General features: G+C 36.3%; 1 protein-coding gene and 1 pseudogene across 1 annotated transcript; one reads left to right on the top strand and one right to left on the bottom strand.

Moving 5' to 3' along the window:
- Window positions 1-19,119: 19,119 nt before the first annotated feature.
- Window positions 19,120-20,732, bottom strand: LOC110307021 (ubiquitin-conjugating enzyme E2 G1). Its single transcript, XM_021179217.2, has one exon. The coding sequence runs from the start codon at window positions 20,688-20,690 to the stop codon at window positions 20,178-20,180; it is 513 nt and encodes a 170-aa protein (XP_021034876.1). The 5' UTR covers window positions 20,691-20,732; the 3' UTR covers window positions 19,120-20,177.
- Window positions 20,733-23,098: 2,366 nt separating this feature from the next.
- Window positions 23,099-24,458, top strand: LOC110306537 (protein kish-A pseudogene; annotated as a pseudogene).
- The last annotated feature ends 335 nt before the right edge of the window (window positions 24,459-24,793 follow it).

Here is a 24,793-nt window from a genome sequence, read left to right as displayed (position 1 = left end):
ACCTCGGGTGAGTAAAAGTTACTTCTATATTCTAAAACTTTACAAAATGCACTTTTTGTTTGTTTGTTTTTATTATTGGATATGTTATGTATTTACATTTCGAATGTTATCCCCTTTCCCAGTTTCTCCTCCAAAACCCTCCTCTCCCATCACTCCTCCCCCTGCTTCTATGAGGATGCTCCGACTCCCACCCACCCACTTCCACCTCACCATCATGGCATTCCCCTACACTGGGACATCTAGCCTTCAATAAGACCAAGGAACTCTCCTCCCATTGATGCCTGACAAGGCCATCCTCTGCTACATATGCGGCTGGGGCCATGGGTCCCTCTGTGTGTACTTTTTGGTTGGTGGTTTAATCCCTGGGAGCACTGGGGGGGTCTGGTTGGTTGATATTGTTGTTCTTCCTATAGGGTTACAAACCCCTTCAGCTCCTTCAGTCCTTTCTCTAACTCCTCCATTGGGGACCCAATGCTAAGTTCAATGGTTGGCTGCAAGCATTCGCATCTCACTAAGCAGACCTGGCTAACCTGGAATTTTCTATGTAGGCCAGGCTAACTTCAAACTAGGAGGGATCCACCTGACTCCTCTTCCCAAGTGCTAAAATAAAAGGTATATGCCACTTCATAAAACATTTGTACTTTTCTTTATTTTGCACCTTTCACACTGGTCCTATAATTCTTTCTGTTACTAGCTAGTCTCCTCTTATCCTTGGGTGCCTGTCCTGTGCATTGGCTTTCTTCTTAGAGAAGTGGACTTATGTCTCATTGTGTTCTCAAATTAAATTCGACTTATTTTACAAACTATCTCCTGAGAGAGTTTTTTTTTTTTTGAGCAGGAAAAAATTTAGTTACATATTATGGATTTTCTGTAAACTTATTTGTAGAATTTATTGAAACTTATTGAAATCCTATTTTTGTGAATTACTATTCTGTGATTCTTTATTCAAAATTTGATACATATTAAAGAACTTCTCACTTCCCTCATTTTTAGTTGTGTCTTTAAGTCTAGTATATCCCTGCTATGTAACTATGCAATACATATTTCTGAACAAAATAATTATAACTGTCTGGTTTAATTATTGTTTATGAGTGTGTGCACAAGACAGAGAGTAAGAGAAAGAGAGAGAGACAGAGAGAAAGACAGAGAGAATCATCTTCTTATGAAGGTTGAGGTGGGCTAAATATGCTTGACCCAGGAAGTGGCACTATTAGGAAGTGTGACCTTTTGGAGAAAGTGTGTCACTGTTAGGGTTGGGATTTGAAGCCCTTCTAGCAGCCTGAAAACAGTCTTTTCCTGTTTGCCTTCTGAACAAGATGTGGAACTCTTAGGTCCTCCAGCACCATGCTTGTCTGTATGCTGCCATGCTTCCTGCCATGGTGATAATAAACTGAACCTCAGAACCTGTAAGTCAGTCCCAATTAAATGTCCTTTATAAGAGCTGATTTGATCACAGTATCTCTCAACAACAATGGAAACCCTAGCTAGGGCAGAGGTCAGAGGTCAGAGGACAAGTTCCTGGAACTTAGATTAGATGCCTCCTTCAACCTTGGGTTCATGTTGGCAGGTTCATGCACTGAGCATGCTTGCCTGTTGTACTGTTTTACCTGCTCATAATTGTCTGATGTCTACAAAGCAGGTTTAGCTAGGGAACTCTAACCAATGATGTCAATTCAAGAAACACAGTGACTGAAGCTGGAAGAAGAATGTTATATATAGTTACACAGGAGTAAAATGAAAAATGAAAAGTCATGGTGGAAGGCTCCAGTTAGTAAAATGGAGGGGAACTACCCTGGGATAGGAGTTAGGCATCAGTGAACCTGTGAAAGTGAGGAATGTGCTGGGAACAAGACTAAACAGATTAATAATAATAATAATAATAATAAATAATCAACAGGCAGGCTCTGAAATTGATATGGATGGAAAAGAAGAGAGGCACCTGATGTTGCCTACTATGAGACTTAGGACTGGGAGGTTTGTGGAGAGCAAAACCCATTTCCATAGAGAGCAAATACTTCAGTATTCTGGCCCAAGAACTAGACAAAACCTACCCAATCATCATTTCCTTCAAACTTTGAATATTTGCTATGAGTTACTGCAGTTCTCTGTTGTCATGGCTTAGAGTGTCCCTCAGGAAGGTGTTCACGTGCTATACTTAGTCTCCCTTATACAGTATTACGAGGTTACGAGGATGGAAACTTCATCCAAATGGTTCATCTTAGCTGTGAAGGCTTTGGGAGGTGATTAGTTCTAGATTAAATCCTCAGGGTGGAGCTTAACCTTCCGTTAATTATTGATGGCTTCATAAGAAGCAATAGACCATGCTTTGACCATGTGGTCTCACTATTTGGGACTTTCTCAGCCAGGAGGCTGTTACTAAATAAAGGTCTTCATTGATTGTGCACTTTTATGACTATGAAGTAAAATAAACCTTTTACCTTAAAATAACGTAGTCCATGTTATATGTTGTTTTGTTATAGAATACAGAATAATACATCTGGCATCACCTCTTAGAATTAAGATAAATCTTCCTATTAGGCCTACATTATTTGTAATATTTTATAAGACATACTCCTATAACTAAAGCCAGGACTACAAAACAAGGTATGCAGCCACAGTAATCATAACAGAGTGTTTACTCTGTATGAGCAAGGTCTTGGGTTCAGAACCCAACCTGTTTGCCAAGTGAAGCTGTTGAGGACACTTTACTCTGGTGCTCATTATTGTTTGTATTCACTTAAGGAAAGATGTTTGCATTCTAATCTTCCAGAAACCATATATCATGAACAAGAAAAATGGGTGATACTTCTCATTTTAAACACAGGAATCAAATTGTAATATATTAACCTTTTCTCTAGCTTTAATAATGTGCTAAATATTTTGATCACATACATTATAATTATGAGAACATTGATATCATGGAAGAGTTTTAGTCTCTGATTGTGACTCTTTCTTTTTTATTACTTTCAGTTTACCAAGATAGGAGGTACTTTCCATAAACGGGAGGAAAAGTCAATACTCTTTTCTAGGTAATATTTAATACATGATTGTACACGGAGAGAGTTGTGTCCTGACTACTTCATAAAGATGTCTTTTACCCTTCCAAATGCCAGACTCTGACAGCTATAAACTCCTCACTTTGTTCAACAAGCTCGACTCTGTGAAAATACCAAGTGTATACAAGGGTCTGACCTTTCCACAAATCTTGGCTTCTATTGCATATTTTAAGTCTCTGTGGTCAAATTCTTCTCCTAGGATTTTTCTGATATATTATCAGAAATGAAATAGTTATTTTATAAATCATCACATGATGTTCCATTCTATGTGTATCAGGGTGAGTTGGAGAGCCTGGAGTGTGCTGACAGCCACAGCATCACTTATTCATCAGCCACACGGGAGAAGGTGTTTTGCTTTTCCAGGATACGTCTCATTCTCATCAGCAGTAGTTGTGCACAAGAGCAAATCAACCAAATTCAGGGCCTTACATTCCTTTTATTTTTTCCACAAGGCCTGCTAAGTATAAATCCTTTTAGACAAATCAATGTTCTTTGTTTGCTTTCCAGGTCCCTTGTTAGCAAAATGGGGGGAGTTTTGAGCAATAGCATTTGTGTTTCCATGCACTGGTGCACACCATGCTACAGAGTCTCAGTGTGAGTGACATTATTCCCAATGATGTGCAAATTGTTTCCTTAGGAAGAGACATCATAGATATAGTAATTGTCTGTGACCTGCAAATATACCGCCATATGTAACCAGATGCACAATAATTTTGGTGTAAAAAAACTTCACAGGAAGGGGCATGATGAGCAAAATCACATTGTGGGCTGGTGAGATGACTGAGCCGCAAATCTGCTTTCCCTGCTAGCCTGGCAAGCCAGTTTGATTCCCAAACCTCAAGAGGAAAGGAACTTTTGTAAAATTTCCCCTGACCTATATACATAGAATGGCAAATGCTTTTCTGCACTCACACATATACACCTCACACACACAGGTACACACCAATAATAATAAATAAAATTATTTTTTTAAATATGAAGATTCTTTGGAGGTGAAATTCTTTTTTTAGTTGAGAAACATTGTTGGTGGGTGTTTTCACATCTCAGTTCATAAGCCTTGACAGTATCAAAACAAGTTCAGTTACTTTTCTTTTTCCACTAATGGTACACTAACAGTGTCTATCCTGTTATGAGTGGCATTCAGGCTGATTATTTCGCTTCCTAATTTGCTTCTCTACTGATATTGCTTTTGCTTTTCAAGTTGGGTTATCCAAATAATACCATCTTTTGAAAATAGAAATAAAAAGGGAAAAAAAGGAATTTGATTTTGACTTACTTTTATAATACACATTGAAGGACCATTTCTCTACTTTCTAATGCAGGATACAACTTATGCCATTTCAAGATTAAATGCAACTTTTGGAGGAAAACAAATATAGGTGTTTGCTTAAATTGGTTTTAAATGTACCTCCTTGTTAGGGGGAGAATTAAAATGGAACAAATATAACAAAAACACAGCCAGTGTCCCAGAATAATGACAGAAAACTGTCATAAAATGTAATCAGTCTTTTCAAGCACTTCCAAGTTTACTCTCGAAGATTTAACACTTTAAATTGTAGCAACAAGTGACTTATTCAAGTAACAATAATAGCAGTATAGTCTCTATGAACCTAAAAAAGATCAACAACTCATGGCTGAAGCCATCTGATGCTCCTTCCGACCATCATTTCCCCTTCCTGCTGGGCATTCCAGTCTTAGCAGACAGTATGACTTGATGCAGGTTCTGATCACAAGGTGATTTCCAAAAAGAATTGCTCTATCAGTGACTAGAATGCAATCTGTGAGTACGTATGTTTTCTGCACCTGCCAAACCCAGAGACAGTTGCTGTTATCCCCAATAGTTGTCCACCTAATTTACTGAAGAAGGGTGATTTCTGATTTCACTGATTGGCATCTTGGCTACCCAAAAATCCCCAGGAATCCTCCTGTCTTTGCCCATTCATCCTGAGATAATAGACAATCACCATCATGCCTGCCTTTTATATGGGTATGGAATCTAAATACATATCTTCAAGGATTTGTATAAAGTACTTTAATGATTGAACACTTCTTGTACTCTACAGGCAAACTTGGAGTTAATAAATGCTCAAGGTATAATAGATAATTAGTTTGATTTCCTATTACCTTGTGATTGAGATATTTTACACACACACACACACACACACACACACACACACACACACACACACTCACACTACGGGCACATATATAGGTACAAAGCATATAACAAAAGTAAACAATGAATGTGGCAGTCAGAATATTTCCCACTCCCAAATCTACCACATGCTCTAATCCTCGGAATAGAAGATATGTCACAGGGCAAATGGGATGAGGACAGAATCAATTGATGTTGCTAATCAATTAACCTTAGTATAAAAAGGATTGTTCTAGACTAGCTGCTGAATATAATATATTAATGAGTCAAAATATGAAAGAAAAAGTGCAGGTATATAAGAACATGAGAGAGAGTGCCCCAAGAAAATTTCAACTTGCCTTCACTGGATTTGAAGATGACAAAGAAATTTATGGTAAGGGCTGAGAGAAGAGTCTAGAAGATAAAAAGGCCAAGGTCTCTTCCCAGTGTACTCACTACATGCTTCCAAATTTGAATGCCTGCCATGCATGTATTTGTGTACACATGTGTGTGATATCTGAAGAAGCTTGAAGAGTTTATCTGGTCCCCTGAAACTGAGCATTGTCAATTCTGAGAACTGGGATAGAACTCAGATCCTCTGAAGAATAGCAAGTGCTATTAACTGCTGAGGTATTTCTAGAGGCCCTAAATTTTAAAGTAATATTTCTGACGTTTAGTTATTCAACTTACTAAATTATAAACTTATAATTTATATTTATGATATTGAGATTTGAAGCCCTATCCATGAGAATGCTAGGCAAATGTGTGTGTATGTGTGTGTATATGTGTGTAACTTCATATGTCTTTAATGCTTCTTTTATGGATTTATTAATAGATATTTAGTAATAATCTCATTATCACAAATGAAGCAAAACATCAGATGTTTTTATGTTATTGGTGACAGACAACATCAGATTCATAAATATCAAAATCTTTAATACGAGTTTTGTATATTAGAAATAATTTCAATAAATTGAAATACCAGAGATATTTCAAAGTTATAGTCGGAGCTTACTCCTTTTTTTCTTTTCAAATATATAATCAATTCAGATATTTTTGCATATAAACATGTATTGTCAACTCATTTTTTCAATTATTATCAGATATTTATGTTACTCTTTTAAGAAGTGGGGTTGTTAAGGCAATCAGTCTAATTATTCTTTTCAGTGCATTTGTTTATATACAGAAAAACATTTACATGTAAAATAAATGCACAAGTTCTGTTTCAGTTATCCTGTTATGAGAAATGTTTATGCTAGCAACTTTTAAACTATGAAACAGCCACTCCCTTAATGTATTTATTCTATTATAAATTCACTTTCATCAGAAAAATTCAAGGAAAAGTGAACATTTTTGAGCACTGAGCTACACAAAGCCATACAGATGAGAAAAGTTAGCTAATGATACATGTATATTAAAGAGGAAATTACTTTTACAGAGTGGAAAATAATCCCAAACAGTGCAAAATTCTGTTTAACCTACTGTTTTGAAGCCTATTGATTTTGTTCCTGATGGAGGGTATTTTGCACTTAGAAGCATGTCAAACAATGAAGTGTGGTATATTGATAGGCTCACCACTCATGAATTAGGAAGGAGTGTGGAAGTCATCAAATCCACACAGACTCAGCTAAAATTTCACAATATATTGAATAACCCATTAAAATATATGTGCTGTTCCTCTGTGATTAGAGACCTCAGATATGTACACTATGACTTATGCCCTTGGAGTTTTATGTTTTAGCTTTACTTCATCTGTAGTTATAATGAAAAATACTAGAGTCTTGCCCTGTTTGGTCTTTTTCCTTTTATATACCAAAATTGCCTGGGTTTGTAGGTGACTTGGAAGCCTGCATTTCACCATTAGTCTTCTGATTTATGAACAAAACACATCAGTATTATTTTGTTCTTATGTAAGCATAGCTTTTCTTTCCTCAGATAAAGTGATGAAATGAGAGTTGTGCCCAAGGGGTACTAATACATGGCTTGGCCTGAGACCAGAGCATTTTTTCTTCTGTTCTATTCCTAGAAACAGACCTGGAAATTCCTAGCCACTGAACAATGTTATCTTCCAAGATGATTGAATCCTGATTCCCCCAGAATCTGACTGAATTGCTCTGCCTTACCTTATATTAATTTTGATAATATGTTATAAATTTCTCATTCTCTGGCTCATTCTGTCTTCATCACAGTATAGTTTATTCTTTCTGCAACAAGTCTCTGTAAAACTGACCAATTACAACTGTCCTATACACACATCATACATCATACATCACCTACCACACACCACCACTTTCTTTCAGCTCTTAAGCAGCCTCTCTTTCCTGTGTTGTTCTCATGTTGGTTGAGCTTATCCTAGTTCTGACATATTCTGTCAAATCTTTCTCTGATTCATCACTTTGTCTGCCCTTCAATCAGGTGTCACTTTTAAATGAAACTAATTTTTTTCTACAAAAATTACCTTACCTTTGTTATTAGGCATAATAAGTATGCAATACGGACATGCCTGTATTCTAATCAGATCATACTGTAATCCAATGCATGTATCCATTCTGGCTGGATCTTAACTTTGGATGTGATTCCCTTCCAGAGCAAGCATGTTGCTGAATTAAAACTCTTCTACATTCTTAATACTTTCCAAGTTGTACCTTCTAACATTGCTGTTGAGGTAGAGCCTCAGTGTAAGGAGCATCCTGAGAAAGGAGGGAAGGGGAATGGTGCTGACTCAATAATGACTTGGAGTTCATAGTAGATGGGAGCTGCTAGTTCAGGTACTCTCTCTGTTCCCTGATAATTTGCAGTATTCTTTATTCTTCAGCTTAATTCCTTCTTCCTTCTCATTCTTCTGCTTTCTCCCTTCTCCTGCTGTTGCCTTCTGCCCACCAGAGATCCTAAACCCAGTCTTTTATTTACTAAAGCTACATCCTCAAGGCTTTAACCATTGTTAATAATTTTAAAAACTTCTTAAATTTACATGAACTCTATGAGTCCAGGATCAATGGTCCCAACCCTGTTTCCTTAGAACTAAACACAAAGCAAAAGCATATTTCCTTATAGGTTACAGCCTGTTCTTCACAGATAACTGGGGATAGCTCTTGCAGTTTCCTGCTACAGCAGTCAGCAGTCTTTAGTAACTATGTTCATATAAAAACAGAAAATAACAGACTACTAAATTAAAATTATTCTGTACAAAATTTTGAATTCATTTTAAGTAAAATAGTTAGCTTCTCTGATATATTTCCATGCATTATTATCTCCAATTCATTAAACAGTTAGAAAAAGAGTATTAATTTTTATATACTCCTGCATCATCTTTTAATTCCCTAATCTTCATTTCCTCATCCTAGCAATTCCATAGCCTCATGTGCTCTCCTTCTAATACTATTTATTCTTTTTTAAAATTAGGTATTTATTTCATTTATATTTCCAATGCTATCCCAAAAGTTCCCCACCCGCTCCCCCTCCCCACTCCCCCCCCACTCCAATACTATTTATTCTTAAATCATATATAATTTCCATTTTTTCTATCCATAGCTTTTCTTCCTGAGACCACTTTAACTCTCTATCCATGATGTCCCCAAGTTCATCCTGGCTATTTCTACAAAAGACTATGTAGGCTATTATGGCCTTTGTGGTCATGGTGTCTAGATCTATTCTCATGTCTCTAAAGGCCAAGTGGAAGGCCTGTTCCTCATTGTTCACTGCCTCATGATCATCTCCATTCCTCATTTTTGAAAACTGCATCTGTTTCAATTACTATGGTGTGATTAGCTCTGAGTAATGATGGGGAAGTATATTCCCTAGAAAGAAAGATTGAAAATAGAGTAGTAAAGACAGCAGATCAGCGTCAGGGCAAAAACATCCATCAGCACACGTGGGGATCTTGGAGGTCAATAGTCTGGTGATGCTCCAGCAGTGGGAACTGTGTTATACCTCTCCTTATGTACCCCTGCAAGACCCAGCATATTGCTACAGTTTTGTCTTTATTGGGAATCTAAACGTAATTACTATAAGCTGGTTTTACATGGATCATGGTACAGAGAACATATCAGGTTATTTGTTATTAGCAAGCACCGTTCAAATTTATCCAACTTGTCCTTACTGAATGAGCTGGACATTCAACATCTATAAACATAATTCTAAAATAGAATCCTATAGAAATGAGAAATAAACATTGTCTTTTTACATGCTGATAGACCTAGCTAAGTCATACCTCATTTATTAAAAAAAACTATAACACATTAACAATTGACTATTGCAGACTAGTTTTTTTTGTACTTGCATGTATTTGAAATTATTTACTTAAAATATAGTTGAATGTTTTAAAGACAAAAATCATTTGCAGCTTGTGTAAAGTATAAATTAATCGTAAGGGTGGAAGTATCACACTTGAATTACAGTGTAGGTTACTAAAGGAAATGGGAATTCATTGTTGATGTGGGTCATCAGATTAATGAACATAAGACAATGGTGATGTTTAAAACATATAGAAGAATTAAGATAATGAACTGTCTTTATTGATCTCTTTTCTTTGTGCTCTTATTTCAAACCTTAAAAACTCTGTGGGCAGTATCTATTCATGTTGAATCTATACAAAGCACAAATACACCACAGTATGATTATTTATTATCAATGGGAAATTCCACAGTCAGTGTGGACATCATAATATTCTTCAATTTTGTGATAATACAAAAATTTACTTATATTTTTTGGTTTAAAATAATATTGGAACTTTCAAATGCTAACATGTACTTTAGAAAGGACAAGTTTGGATTGTTTAGGAAAATACCATAACTTTTTCCTGGAAACAGATATTAACCCTCTTATGCAACATCAACAACACACTAAAGAATATTCTCAAAAGAGTCCAGTTGGGAGAAGCAGTGATTTTTTTTTTTTTTTTTAGCTTACAAAGCATGAATCAGAGGTTGCTCACAGAAATTCAGGTGACTCCAAAACATCCATCCCTCCAAATGTTTACCCCAGCATGACAATGACTTCCCCATAGCTGAACAGATGGAGCCTTCCCTTTAATAAATTTTAAGTTTATACACGCTAGACTACCAGACTTTCATTTATCATGATACAGGCAATGTAACCTCTGAGAATGAAGCCAAAAGTTAAGGTGGACTTAAATCTCATGCAATAGGTAATTTTATACAGAACATCTGACATTTTATACTCTAAGACATAAGAAAGGTCTCATGAGTTCAAGCTATATATAATCCCAAGGGCAAGCTGTATGTGGCATAAATGTGTTTTTTTGAACAAATAACAATAGCCAGTTGTAATGAACAATCTGAAGTACACTCACTCCGAGAGGGCACAAGAGCACATTCCAAAATAAATTCCATGCTTTTGAAGAAACTGATGTCACAAAGGCTCTTGTCTTATTTACTTGAAGTTTTTTCACAAACACTCACAATTCCTCTGGCACGTCTTTATTTTTGGTGTTCTGACAGTAAAGACTAGATCTCATGTAGATAGGGCAGAATTACATGTAAATGATCCAGAGGTATGTGAGGGAGTGGCTAGCATCTCAAGCGAGGGTCCAGTGGCTTTTCCTTACCCTTCTATCTATGAGGATACATCAACTGTCAACAGGCCCAGTCTCCAATGTCTTTTACAAGTAGTCCTACTTGCTCTGAAGACTGTGGTTCTTATGCTGAGAGGATATTACATTACAACACAAGAAATCACTAAAAATAATTCTTTGGGGGTGCAAATAGGCTATAAACAATTAACTAACACAATATTTTTATTATTCTTTAATCTTTTTTTACAATCCTGTCATTATACCCCTCCTGGTCCACCCTCCAACAGTATTTCATGTCATTCCTCCCCCCTCTCCAAAAGGATGTCCCCACAACCACCACCACACACCCCCGCCAGACCTCCCCACTCCCTGGTGTCTAAGGTCTCTCCAGGGCTAGGCACATCTTCTCTCACTGAGGCCAGACCAGGTATTATTCTGCTGTATATGTGTCTGGGACCTCAGGTCAACTAGTCTATGCTGCCTGGCTGGCATCAGTAATAGTGTCAGACCTTGGAGTCTCCCCTTGAGCTGGATCCCAATTTGGGCCAGTCACTGGATCTCCTTTCTCTCAGTTTCTTCTCCATTTTTCCCTGCAGTTGTTTTAGACAAGAACAAATGTGGGTCAGAGTTTTAGACTGTGTGATGGCAACCCCATCCTCCCACTTGAAGCCCTGTCTTTCTACAGGAGGTAAACTATACGAGTTCCTTCTCTCCACTGTTGATCATTTCATCTAAGATCTCTTCCTCTGAGTCCTGAGAGTCTCTTACCTCCCAAGTTTCTGCTACATTCTAAAAGGCCCCTACGTCCTACCTCAGGAGGTTGCCTGTTTCCATTCTTTCTGCTGGCCCACAGGGCTTCACTCCTATCAGTGATGGTTATTTTAAAACTGTAAGCTATTTGCCTGTCTTTAAGTAGGTGGTATTGTTTTTTCTTTTTTAATATTTTTTATTAGGTACTTTCCTCATTTATATTTCCAATGCTATTCCAAAAGTCCCCCATACTCTCCCCCCCACACTCCCCTCCCCACCCACTCCCACTTTTTGGCCCTGGCGTTCCCCTGTACTGGAGCATATAAAGTTTGCATGACTAATGGGCCTCTCTTTCCAGTGATGGACAACTGGGCCATCTTTTGATACATATACAGCTAGTGACAAGAGCTCCGGGGTACTGGTTAGTTCATATTGTTGTTCCACCTATAGGGTTGCAGATACCTTTAGCTCCTTGGGTACTTTCTCTAGCTCCTCCATTGGGGGCCCTGTGATCCATCCAATAGCTGACTGTGAGCATCCACTTCTGTGTTTGCTAGGCCCCGGCATAGTCTCACAAGAGACAGCTATATCAGGGTCCTTTCAGCAAAATCTTGCTAGTGTATGCAATGGTGTCAGTGTTTGGAGGCTGATTATGGGATGGATACCTGGATATGGCAGTCTCTAGATGGTCCATCCTTTTGTCTCAGCTCCAAACTATGTCTCTGTAACTCCTTCCATGGGTGTTTTGTTCCCAATTCTAAGAAGGGACAGAGTGTCCACACTTTGGTCTTCATTCTTCTTGAGTCTCATGTATTTTGCAAATTGTATCTTATATCTTGGGTATTCTAAGTTTCTGGGCTAATATCCACTTATCAGTGAGTATATATCATTTGAGTTCTTTTGTGATTGGGTTATCTCACTCAGGATGATGCCCTCCAGGTCCTTCCATTTGCCTAGGAATTTCATAAACTCATTCTTTTTAATAGCTGAGTAGTACTCCATTGTGTATATGTACAGAGATGCCCAGGAACATACAAAAGCCTACAGAACTCCACGTAGGTGGTATTTTAAAGTTCAACTATTATAATATTAGTAAAACAAAGCCAACTAGGCACTTTTAGATTCTTATAGTGACTATTCCTCAAATATGAACTTAAATTATCATTTGTAAATTGGGTACAACTACTTGCTAATGCCTTGAGAATATTCCTATTTGCACGTTTCAGGAAATACTATGATGTTAATCCTCAACACAGCCAAAGTATAGAAGTAAAAAGGTCCTGTCATATTGAATAAAGATAGATGGTAAACACTTATTTCCTTGGAAATTGTGAACCCTCACATTTTGAATTACGATGTTTTCAGAAATCATTCACATTCTGAACAGCCCTGGAAAAGGATCAAGTGTTTTATTACCATTCCAATGTTCCATGTTTCAAATGTACCTAAGACCAGGTTAGTGCAAAGAAGGGGAACATTAAAGTAATAATATATTATTTAAATGGGTTCATCAACCTTGTCTGAGAAAGGACAGGCCTTAGCTCTTGACAGGACTCTCATCCTTTGTGTACTGACATAAAGACCACAGCATAAAAGACAGGTCTGTCACTTCTTGATGTAGCCTACCTCCATTTCTCAAATGCACAGAACAGACTTTGTTCTCAGACCATAAAGCAGATAGGTAAGCATGTACATGGCTTTTTGTTTTCAAAATTGTTGTGCAAATGCTTAATGTGTTTTAGTATTGTTCTCTTTACTGGCTATGCAGCCCAGGAAGGATCCTTAGGGTGACTAAATCCTGAACTCTTCTCCAAGCAATGGAGAGAACCCTAGAGAGGTCTCAAGTGAAGCTGTACTTTTCAAAACCCAATACATCACATCTTTAGAATGGCCAGTACTGAGTTTCCAGAAATCCCTGGTGATTATCTCAGAAGTGATGCTGTAAGATAATATTCTGTTACACACAACTAATAATATCCCCATTTTACTGGCAGAGAAACAGAGAATTTGTATTGATAACCATTTATCTTAAGTTTGTTTTTGTAAGGCACCACTGGATTCTATCACTTGGCATCTATCTTTTCTCTTTGGACAAAATGCACTCTCTCAGAAATGTTGTATGATGTACTTGTGTAGAATCAAATGGACTGTGTTTACAGCTTCTTTTAACCAATGGTTTAAGTATTTGCAGAGAGATCACAGCCTCTTTTGCATGCTTATGCTCACTGAGAGCCGTGACATTATTTTGAGATCCCACATTCAACTTTTACAACCATGTTCTATTATATGTTATGAATATAATACATAACACAATGATCTTCAAAACCAACAATTGTAACTTGATCTATGCAAAGTCAGTGATATACACTAGCAAATTTATGTTGGGTTAGTTCACCTAAATCCTTCATGCAATAACAAATAATATTATTGCCTGCAAAATGAGCTACTAATAGTAGGACAGAATAAAGATTATCAAAATAAAAAGCAACAACAACAAAAAACCAACAACAAAAACCCCAAACAAACAAACAAACAACCCCCCAAAAAACATGGATAATTCTTATGAGAGTTAAAGTAATAGGAAAAAATCTCAGCCTACAATATCATTTAACTTTGTGTAAGGCTTATAGTCTCAAGTATGGAATAAATACACATCTGCCTTGTGAAATATAGTTTGATAGGGAAGGATCCACACATATCAAAGTCCTTTGCCTTATAGAATTCTTAATAAGTATTGTAAAAGCAAATGACAAACAAAATATTGTATCATAAAGAAATAAAACATTTTCTCATAATAAGCAATAATTTTTATATGCCACATAAACAACAACAACAGAACAAAACATACCAACCAAACAAAATTCTTTCTAAATCTTATGGCTTGGTTCTCATGTCATTTTTGTTGACTTTTTCCAAATATCACCATGTACTTCCAACATAAAGCTATTTGCTTCTCACCTTTAAAAACTGTAGGCCTTGTTTGTTCTTGATCTCTACCTCAGAGGAAAATAAAATAAATGTTTTTACTGAGGCTGAGGGGTTTTTTTTGGGGGGGAGGAGTGGGGGTATCACTGAGAGTCCATAATGTTCCTTGAACAGAAACTTTAAAAGACAAAACAAAACATTTTTCCCTCTAAGATTGGAGGGGGGGAGTAGCTGGTAATGCAAAAGCTCTATAGCTTTCTCACTATTGCTTTAGGGTTCAGGTCAGATGTCTCCCTTACATTTGAGGAAATACTGTAATGACACTGCCTGGTGGAGCCATTTCCACATTCACCAGGTCACAACCTCAAATGGCACACTTCTCTATTTCATATTTTAACAGAAGTTGGAATTAAGAATGTGAATTATCAATTTTAATTGAGGTTACCCTGTTATCGAATGGGGGCCTAGCAAGCACAGAAGTGGATGCTCACAGTCAGCTATTGGATGGATCACAGGGCTACCAATGGAGGAGCTAGAGAAAGTACCCAAGGAGCTAAATGGATCTGCAACCCTATAGGTGGAACAACATTATGAACTAACCAGTACCCCGGAGCTCTTGACTCTAGCTGCATATGTATCAAAAGATGGCCTAGTCGGCCATCACTGGAAAGAGAGGCCCATTGGACATGCAAACTTTATATGCCCCAGTACAGGGGAACGCCAGGGCCAAAAAAAAAAGAAAAAAAATGGGAATGGGTGGGTAGGGAAGTGGGGGGGGGTATGGGGGACTTTTGGGATAGCATTGGAAATGTAATTGAGGAAAATACGTAATAAAAAATATTTAAAAACATAGATTTCTGACCATTTACTCAGTATATAGCATCTGCCTTAAAGTCACATATAATACAAAGAAAAAGAACCCAAAATACATCTTTACCTGTCAACAACTTCTCCTCATGAGATCCTGCACCCAGTTGCTATCTCCACTGAAATAGTTTTAGTTCTTGCCATTTCTTCCCATTACCAGTTCTGACTATTAATTGTATTTTCTTTTCTTTTTTAAAAATTTATTTATTTATTTATTTTTATTAGATATTTTCTTTATATACATTTCAAATGCTATCCCGAAAGTTCCCTATACCTTCCCTCCACCCTGCTCCCCTACTGACCCACTCCCACTTTTTTTTTGTTGTAAATTTACACTTTATTTGTTTATTTTTAATTAGGTACTTTCTTCATTCACATCTCCAGTGCTATCCCAAAAGTCCCACCTCTCCCCCTCACTCCCCACCCCCACTCCCACTTATTGGCCCTGGCATTTCCCTGCACTGAGGCATATAAAGTCTGCATGACCAATGGGCCTCTCTTTCTAGTGATGGTCAACCAGGCCACCTTCTGATACATATGCAGCTAGAGACATGAGCTCTGGGGGGGCACTGGTTAGTTCATATTGTTGTTCCACCCATAGGGTTGCAGATCCCCTCAGCTCTTTGGGTACTCTCTCTAGCTCCTCCATTGGGAACCCTGTGATCCATTTTCTAATGAGTGTTAGGTGTTGCATAGATTTAGAAAGAACACAAATTTCTTTCAACTAATCCACAGTACAATGTTTATAAAGAAAAAAAAAACCACTTTACAAACAACATAGGATATGGTTGCCTATATTTTCAGCTGTATGATCTTTGTTGACTGTGATACATTCACAATTTCTTACCATTGCTTCTAAATTTTTAAATACTATATTTATTAATTATTTAAGAACTTCATTCTAAATATTTTAAGAATAGTTAACCTCACTCATCAACTACTACCAGATCCACCCACATCCAAACCCACTCAATGTTCTATTCTCTCTCTTCTCTTGACTGCTCAAATACCCTTGAATGTGGGATATATATATTAAATATAACATAACATTAAAACAAAGTGATGGAAAAATTTAAATATTACCCCCAAATAACCAGTGATGTAGGGCAGGCATAAAATACCTGACCCAAAGTCTATATACGTTGTGATACAGTACAGAAGTGTACCAGATCTTTCAAAAATGAATTAACACCTATATTTCAAATTAAAACACATGTATTGATTAAAACACATAAAGTGGTGACATTTAAAATTTTATGAAGTGAGTATCATTCTGATACCAAAACCAGACAAACCTAGATACCAAAACCTAGAAAAGAAGAAAATTATATCTTTATTCTCTAATAAACAAAGACACAGAATGTCTCATGAACATAGACACAAAAATTCTCAGTAAGATATTTGCAAACTAAATTGACTAATACATTAAAATATTACCCACCATATTCCTGTGAACTTCACATTCTCATGTAGAAAGATTTGGAGGCAGGGGTCATACATACCTCATTGAGACTATTACAATTTGTAAGATAACTGAAATCAGGAAAATATACAGAATTTAATATTTGGAGTAAAAATGCATCCAGGAAGATCAAACCACAAGGAAAATTTAGGTTAGCACAAAACTAATATTCCTGATACTGTTCCACAGCCAAATTCAGACATAGCAGCTAAGAAAAGTTAGGCAAAATATTATGATAAATAGACATTTTCTCCATTTACAACTCTTAAAATTATTATAATATAACAGTCATGTTTTAAAGTCACTGTAGTGTAAAATAGTTTTAAGTTTTGCAGTAGTACAGAAAATATCACAAATATCTCTTACTTCCTATACTTAATACATTTTCAAAAATTTGCTAGGTATTTTGAAAAATTCCTTTAAATAAGTAAAAAAATGAAGAAAACTAGAGAAACAAGAATTTGTGTAGTTATAATACTTATTTTTATAATTATATGTAATATAAAAGAATATTAGCACTAGATTGTTCACTAATGTAAGGACCATAACAGGGTAGTTCCTAGTGAGCAGCAACAATCAATAACCATGCTGGCTGTAATGCTTCCCAAAGAAAATGCTTTTCCTGTTTGGAAAATGCTTTTCCTGTATGGGGCTCCTCCAGTAAGAGGAAGAAAGCATGTGTTCTAGAGGAATGGGTTGCTCCAGAAATAATAAATAAATAAATAAATAAATAGTTATTAATTATATTTTTAAACTGCTAAAGTACAGTTATTTAAGTAGAACATAAAGTAACTTTAATTATTAGAAGGACTGTCAAAAAATGTGAGATTAGATATTTGTAGATTTGTAATCCTTTCTATTTCCCTTTTAAAATTTATGGTACCGCTCACAGAAGGTTCAGAAAATTAAATTGTCAGCTAGTGTGGTGGCTCAGGCTTATAAACTAGCACTTGAGATGCTTATGCAGGAGAATCACCTCTATCTCAAAACTAACCTGACCTAGGTCAGGTTGGGATACAGGGTGAGACCATGTCTCAAGTTAGATAAACAAACAAGCAAGAGAGAGAGAGAGAGAGAGAGAGAGAGGGAGAGGAAGAGGACAGGCAGGGGAGAAATGGCATGATCTAGCGTTTCTTGAACAGGTTAAAAGTCCAACATAATACCATATTTTCAGTGAAACCCTTTGACACTTATGCTTCTTATAATACTCATGTTGAAATGTCTAACTCTTAAAAGTTATTAATTATTGGTAATTTCATAGTATATTAGTAAGAAATTATGATATCATAATTTCTTAATAATAATAAAAGTACAAGAGGGAATGACATTTTAAAATTTAGTGTCATTACAATTACATTTTAGCATAAGTTTACAAAGTATGAAATGCATATATTGGGTATCTTGTTGAAATTGATTTGGATAGAGGAACAGTAAAGTAGGACCTGAGTTCTGCTATCTCAGCATACTCCCATATATTACACATGCTCTCTGTCTGGATCTGAGTATTTTACTCTGAATAGCAATGATTTCTAAGTAGTCACAAACCCCTCACTTTCACCATATCAATTCCAGTCTTGGCCAGCCGACAGCTTTCACATTAGTAAATAAAATCGAAACTCAAAATGAGACCAGAAACCAATATGAGGTATTACAATGGTTTTAAATAACATTCTATCATGCTCACACCTTAATTCTTAAATCTATGGCTGAATAAATAGGCTACTCTTTATATGCCATTAGCTGGTCTAAACTATAGTGTAATATTTTTTAATTAACATGTAGCATGAAACAGGCCTCTGAAAGTTAAGAACCACAAAACAATAAAAGAAGTAAACCCTTTTGTCGAATAGCTCCAATTCCCATGTTAACATCTCATTCGCAGCATAATTGTAACCCAATTAGGAAAATTAAGATAAGTAGAAACAGCTGGAACAGAAGGCTCTTGGAGTGAAGTGTACCCTCTGCACTCATTATTTGATGGAGATCATTACCCAACTCTGCACACAGTGCGTGATATTTAATGTGATTGCACTCATTTCTATCTGAAAAGAATAAGTGTGCTCTATGTAAAAAAATAGAATGACCTATTATCCCATATTCTTTAAAGCCTATTGTCTGATGATTCAAAAATAAGTGTGAGAGAAGCCTAAGAAATATTGTGACGTCTCTTTCAGCAAGTCTTCTATTGATTTTAACATTATAACCATATAATGGGCACAAAACTATTGTTGTCCCTGGCAACAACATTATGATATGCTGATTTATATACCATAATGACAAAGAGAATATAAGCTTGGTTTTAATTTTCTTTCTTTTTTTTTTATTGGAAAAAATTATATTTTGGAAGAACTCACTACATAAGGTGACAAAATTCCAAAATCAAATTACATGAAAATATACATCACAATTTCTTTGTACAATAGGTGAGGAAAATCTGCTGTAAGAAGAAACAAATATGGACTAAGGAGAAGGGTAATAGGACAAATAGCATTTTTAATAGCAATCCCAGATGTAGAAAGCCTATAGCTGCGCATGCTATACTCATCCAACCTTAATATTAGACAACTTAAGGGCAAAAATAAAACCAAGTCTGGATTTTTGTATTGTTTGGAAAAAATTTCACTAAGATGAACTTAGAACAGCCTTTACATTTTATTTTTAAAGTTCTCAGGAGATAATGACTAGGATCAAGAGCTCTCAACAGCCAGAAAATGTTATTGCTACATCCAATCCAAGAGATGGGTGAATCAGAGTACAAAAAGGACAAAGCACCTAGTGATGACCCCTCCTCTGAAGTCATCATGAAAAACTCAAGTAATTTACTAGTATTTCAGTATTTTAACTAAATGATTTGAGAACTTTCTGGCAGATATAAGAGATAAAAGGAAAGGGGGGGGTGACAAAACAAAGAAAATATAAAAGATTAGTAAATGGAAAGAATGTAATGAAAGACTCAATGGTTTAAAGGAAATAATATGGAAACTTTTCATTCTTATTGGTTTTCACCTGACATGCTTTAAGGAATCTTTTTGAACTGATAAAAAACAATGAATGGGAAAAGAAAACCCGCTAAAGTCTTTTCGAATTTACACGATTCTTATTCTACTACAAGAAAGCATTATTTGGTACAAGGTGTGTTTGTGGATGTACATGAACAGTATATATATTATCCGGATCATGTTGTGCTATGTACAGGTCTTTACAATTCTTCCTGAAAGTTAAAACAGTTCATTAGAATTCAAAATGCGTAATCATCTTTAGTTGGCACTTGTTAGGCTCTTGTCAGCATTAATGACTGGTATGTTTTATTGCAGCCCAGTTCCAGCCAGAGTTTGCCAACTTATTACAACAGAAGTCCAGCAATAGGTGGGTAGAGTGCAGGAAAAACAGTGCCATGTTTCTCAATTGGAGACCCTGAAATAAGTGAAGTTACTAGCTATTGAATAAACATCACTCAAAAGCAGTTTCTTGGCTTTTTCTTACACAGCGGGCAACTTTCCTTTTAAATTCTCCGTTTCTGTCTTCCCTCCATTCTTTCGCAGCATCTACATTTGCAGGTGAGTCTCCATTAGGATCTGCCAGCATAGAAATGACACTAATCATGATGGTTTCCACAGTATGGATAGGTAACCAGCGTTCCTCTGGCTTCTCATAACCATATTTATCCTCCCCAGGCTCATGAAGAATAGAAATGCAAACATCACCATTTTTATCAACATTTGGGTGCCAAATCTCTGTAATGAATTTCATCTTAGGAGGCCGGAGGGGATAATCTTTTGGGAAAGTGAGATGAGCCTTAAAAACACCACCTTCATAAAGTGTATCTGGAGGACCAATAATAAGGACTTCCCAACGATAGAGATCATTGTCGTCTATTAAACCTGCTGAAAAGCCTTCCACTGGATTTTTGTTGAGTTCTGCCAGCTGTCTTCGCAGTAGCAGCGCCGACTGCAGCTCCGTCATCCTCCCCACCGAGAGCCCGGGCCGCCACCGGGACTTCGACGGACTGGCCGGTTTTAATTTTCTATTGGTAATGGAATAAATGCAATTTTGCAACTCGAGTAAACCTGAAACCGAAGAGAGTGCTACATTGTTCAGAAAAACAAACTATGAAATTAAAAATAATGATTTAATCTTTCAAGACCTACTATCCTGAATGCAAATGATAAGCAGTAATGGTGTTTAAGCCATAGAGCTGAGTAAAGGATTAAAGCAAATGTTTCATATAAAACAGTTAGACTTTGCCTAGAAACTGCTCAGAAACTGTTAGCTATCTACAGGTACTAAGACATAGCACTTTGATTGGGACTTATGTCATCACTCTTTACTGCAAGGCACATTAACATTGTCCTTGATGGGACATCCAGCATATATGTACATCATTCCAGAAGCATTGATCTACAATGATGTTAAGGGATCTATGAAAACAAGCACCAAGAAAGTGTGATACTCTGAATATTACAATATCCCAATGCACAGACCTTGGAAGTTAGAATATGAGCTGAAGGATTGTTAAAAATGATTTTTACACATTCTTAAAGTACTTCTATTTTAGAGAAAAAACAAAAGTTGTAACATTTTCTTGATTGATAGCATGTTTAGTTGTTATCTATACTATCTGTATGTTGGCATTATAGCAGTAAGGAAATATATTATGCAATAGAATACAAGCTATTTGAAAATTACAATATCTTAAAACACATGCATGTAACATTTGTGTGTGTGTGCACACAGATACTATATATATATATAGACACACACATACTATATATAGAGAGAAAGAGGAGTCTACGGTAAAATACTGAATGTTTGGGTTATCTACATATTAATTCCTTCTTTTGCTAAATTCGGGATTTTTAAACAAACTATCAATTACCTGGGAGGAAATATCACTTTATAGAATTGGCTAGTGATTCACTGACCTCACTGATAAATTCTGTCATTTTGTTAAATCTGATAATCATGGAGAAGAAGGCTGCTGGGGCCAGATATCCAAGTTCTGCTTTGGTTTACATCAGAATGGTAGCCACTTAGTGGCACAGCCATTTGAGAGCTGGAGAGAATTAAAAGATGCTTGAAGAATCAGTTACCAACTAAAATATTGTAATACCTGAAAAAGAGGAAAAAGATCCAAAATATGTGCTCACTAGTACATTTGTAATTTTTATGTCCACAGGATAAGCAGGCTAACAGTCTGCTTCTGATACAGACAATCTCAGATGCATAACAATAAAAATAATGTATTCATGAATAAGCTTGGATTTGCATTAACATAGCCAAAGGTAAAATTTCACTCCTTATGTTTATGCTTCAAGACAACCTGGAACTTATTATTATTTTTTGGAATTTCTATTTCTAATATCCGTAGGGTACTTGCATATATAGAAATGTTCAGCTACATAAAAATCACATTAAAAAATTCTGAATGTATTTCATAACTAATAAAAAATAAAAATGTCTAACCAGATAAGCCTGAGTAGTTTTGATTTATACTCTGCAAGTCTGATTATTTATAGAAAAATTTTATAACTATTAAATCATCAAGCAATCAACAGTAATTGGCTGTTGTTATTAAGACTGATAAGTAGACTGCATTGTAAATTTTCTTATGAACATTTTTCTATATAGTAGTCTGTAATACCTCTAAAAGACAATGATATAATAATAGCATATAATATAAATTTTGGGTCTTAAGGAATGAAAGGGGTAGAAGATAACTTTAGAGAAGTTTAAGGCCACCATTGCTTATTTAAGAACAAGAATGCATCGATTGAAACTATGTTAATTACCAAGACAAAATACTGCCTGAAAAATTTTTGATAGTAGTCAAAAGTTACATTTGATGAAATGTGTGCTCACTGTTTATATTCATAAAACTTAGCTGCAGGGACTTGAGAAATGGCAGGTGGTGAAGCTGCTTTTCAAGAAGACCTGGGATGAGCCCCTGGAATCAAGGTATTCAGCTTACAACTGCCTGTGTCTCCAGTGCCTGGGAATTTGACATCCTCCTCTAGTCTCTGTAGACACCCACACGCATGTGGCATACATGATCATATACACACACATACACTTTCTCTCTCTCTCTCTCTCTTTCTCTCTCTCTCTCTCTCTCTCTCTCTCTCTCTCTCTCTCTCTCTCTCACACACACACACACACACACACAGATACATATAAACAAACAAACAAAAAAAACCAGGAAAGCTTTTGTGCAAATATCACTATTCAAGTGAATATTTTAAAATATTTTAGCCTTCTACAAGTTTGTGAATGGTATAATTAGTATTACTACAGATCTTTCTGGCTAAATATTTTTACACAACCTAACCTTCCTGTCCACTATTGAAATTGAAATCACACATGGATTCTAAAAGATGCCAAAGCCACCCTTTGAAGGTTTATTTAAGAGGGCAACATCTGATTTGTGTATCCTTACAAACTGCAGAGGACACAAGCTTCAGAAAGGGATAGGGAGGTAAGGATCTGCAAGACCTCAAAGAACAGTCTCAATAGAGTCCAATTCTTTACACTGTAATTTCCCCCATTTACCACCTGCCACACTCTCTCAAGATTCTCACCAGTTCTGTTCATTGCTATTAATAGGCACACACACACACACACACACACACACACACACACAATTCTTTGAGAAGAATCCGGTGATGGTTTTATTAAATGTGTCATTAATTCTGAGTACTTTGTGGGAGATTTGAATGCTGCCAGTATCTTTGCTTGAGACATCTCTATTCAGAAAGTTGTTCATCTATTGCTCTATTATTGCTCTATTTCACGTTAGATTGTGCTGTAAACTCAGTTGTTATCTTCATTCATGTATAACAGGGCAGTTATGCTACACTGCAGTAACAATCCCAAATCACACCAAAAGTATATTACTTTCCCGCGGCACATGTTTGATGTAAGAGTCAACTAACTTCAGTTAGATGTGATGATCTTCTGGCCACTTCAGTCTTTACAGGTGACTACAGTAGGTGGTACCGAAGACACTAACAACTGTGAATCTAGTCTTCCTATGTCCGTTCAACATCCTACCTCTGAAGAAAATTCACTCTGAGAGTCACTTCAAGATACATAACTCTACCTTTTAGAAAAGGCATATTGAGTTGTGGTTCTACAACCTGGAACAGTATTGTTCCCTGGGATGTAGAGCTGTTTGTTGTCTTTGCTGCTACACTTCATCATTATGCACCTTTCAGAGTCTGTATACAGTACATTACTAATCCATACTTAGTAATCACGATATTGCTAATTATAAAGAAGGTTACATATTATCACTAGTATTGAAGAGGGCTGGGAATCAATCCACCAAACATTAAATAATTAACCAATACATCTCTAATTTGCATAACTATACAGTGCTTGGAATATCAGGGATTTGTAATGTGTTGTCCTTAGTTACTTCTTTTAGGAAAAATATTCATTAAAACAATCATCTCATGCATCCTCTTCTGCCCTGTTCCATAACGGTGATGTGGCTGGACCAGCACCAGCCTCACTAGGTCTGCCATTTTCAATTTTCAGACACTGTTGACTGTAATGTTGCTGTGTATATGTATGCATGCTTATACCCGCTCCCTGACACCCAGCATCCAGGACAGAAATAGAACTGGACTATTGGGAATCATTTGGAAGTGAACCCGAGTTGGTGAATACAGGAGTCCTTATGTCATCATATGCTGTATCGGAATGGCCTTCAGCATCCTCTTCATACAGTAGCTTTGGAAACTGCCAGCATGTGATTGCCATCAGACTGTAAACAAGGACTTGCCTCCGGAAAATAGTGGAAAAAAAAATGGTTAAGCCATTTATCTCTGAACATGGAATGAGATAAATTTCGAGATGATGTTCTCTATTTTTATGCTATTGGTCCAATGAGCTGTATAAATAATTAAGATTTAACAGTTTAATACACAAGAATGTGATTGTAAAAAAAATAATGATCTCTTACAGTTAGCCAAAGGAACAGACAGCATTGAGCACATGGAACAAAGGACAGCATAGGGGAAGGCATTGCCTGGTTAATTTGTCTGTTTTTAAGGCAGGAATATAGT

This window comes from Mus caroli, unplaced genomic scaffold (genome assembly GCF_978045245.1).
Source record: "Mus caroli unplaced genomic scaffold, Mus_caroli_1 scaffold_14, whole genome shotgun sequence".
NCBI classification, from domain to species: domain Eukaryota; kingdom Metazoa; phylum Chordata; class Mammalia; order Rodentia; family Muridae; genus Mus; species Mus caroli.
The sequence above is the reverse complement of the archived record's forward strand: the minus strand, read 5'-3'. Positions and strand labels throughout refer to the sequence as shown.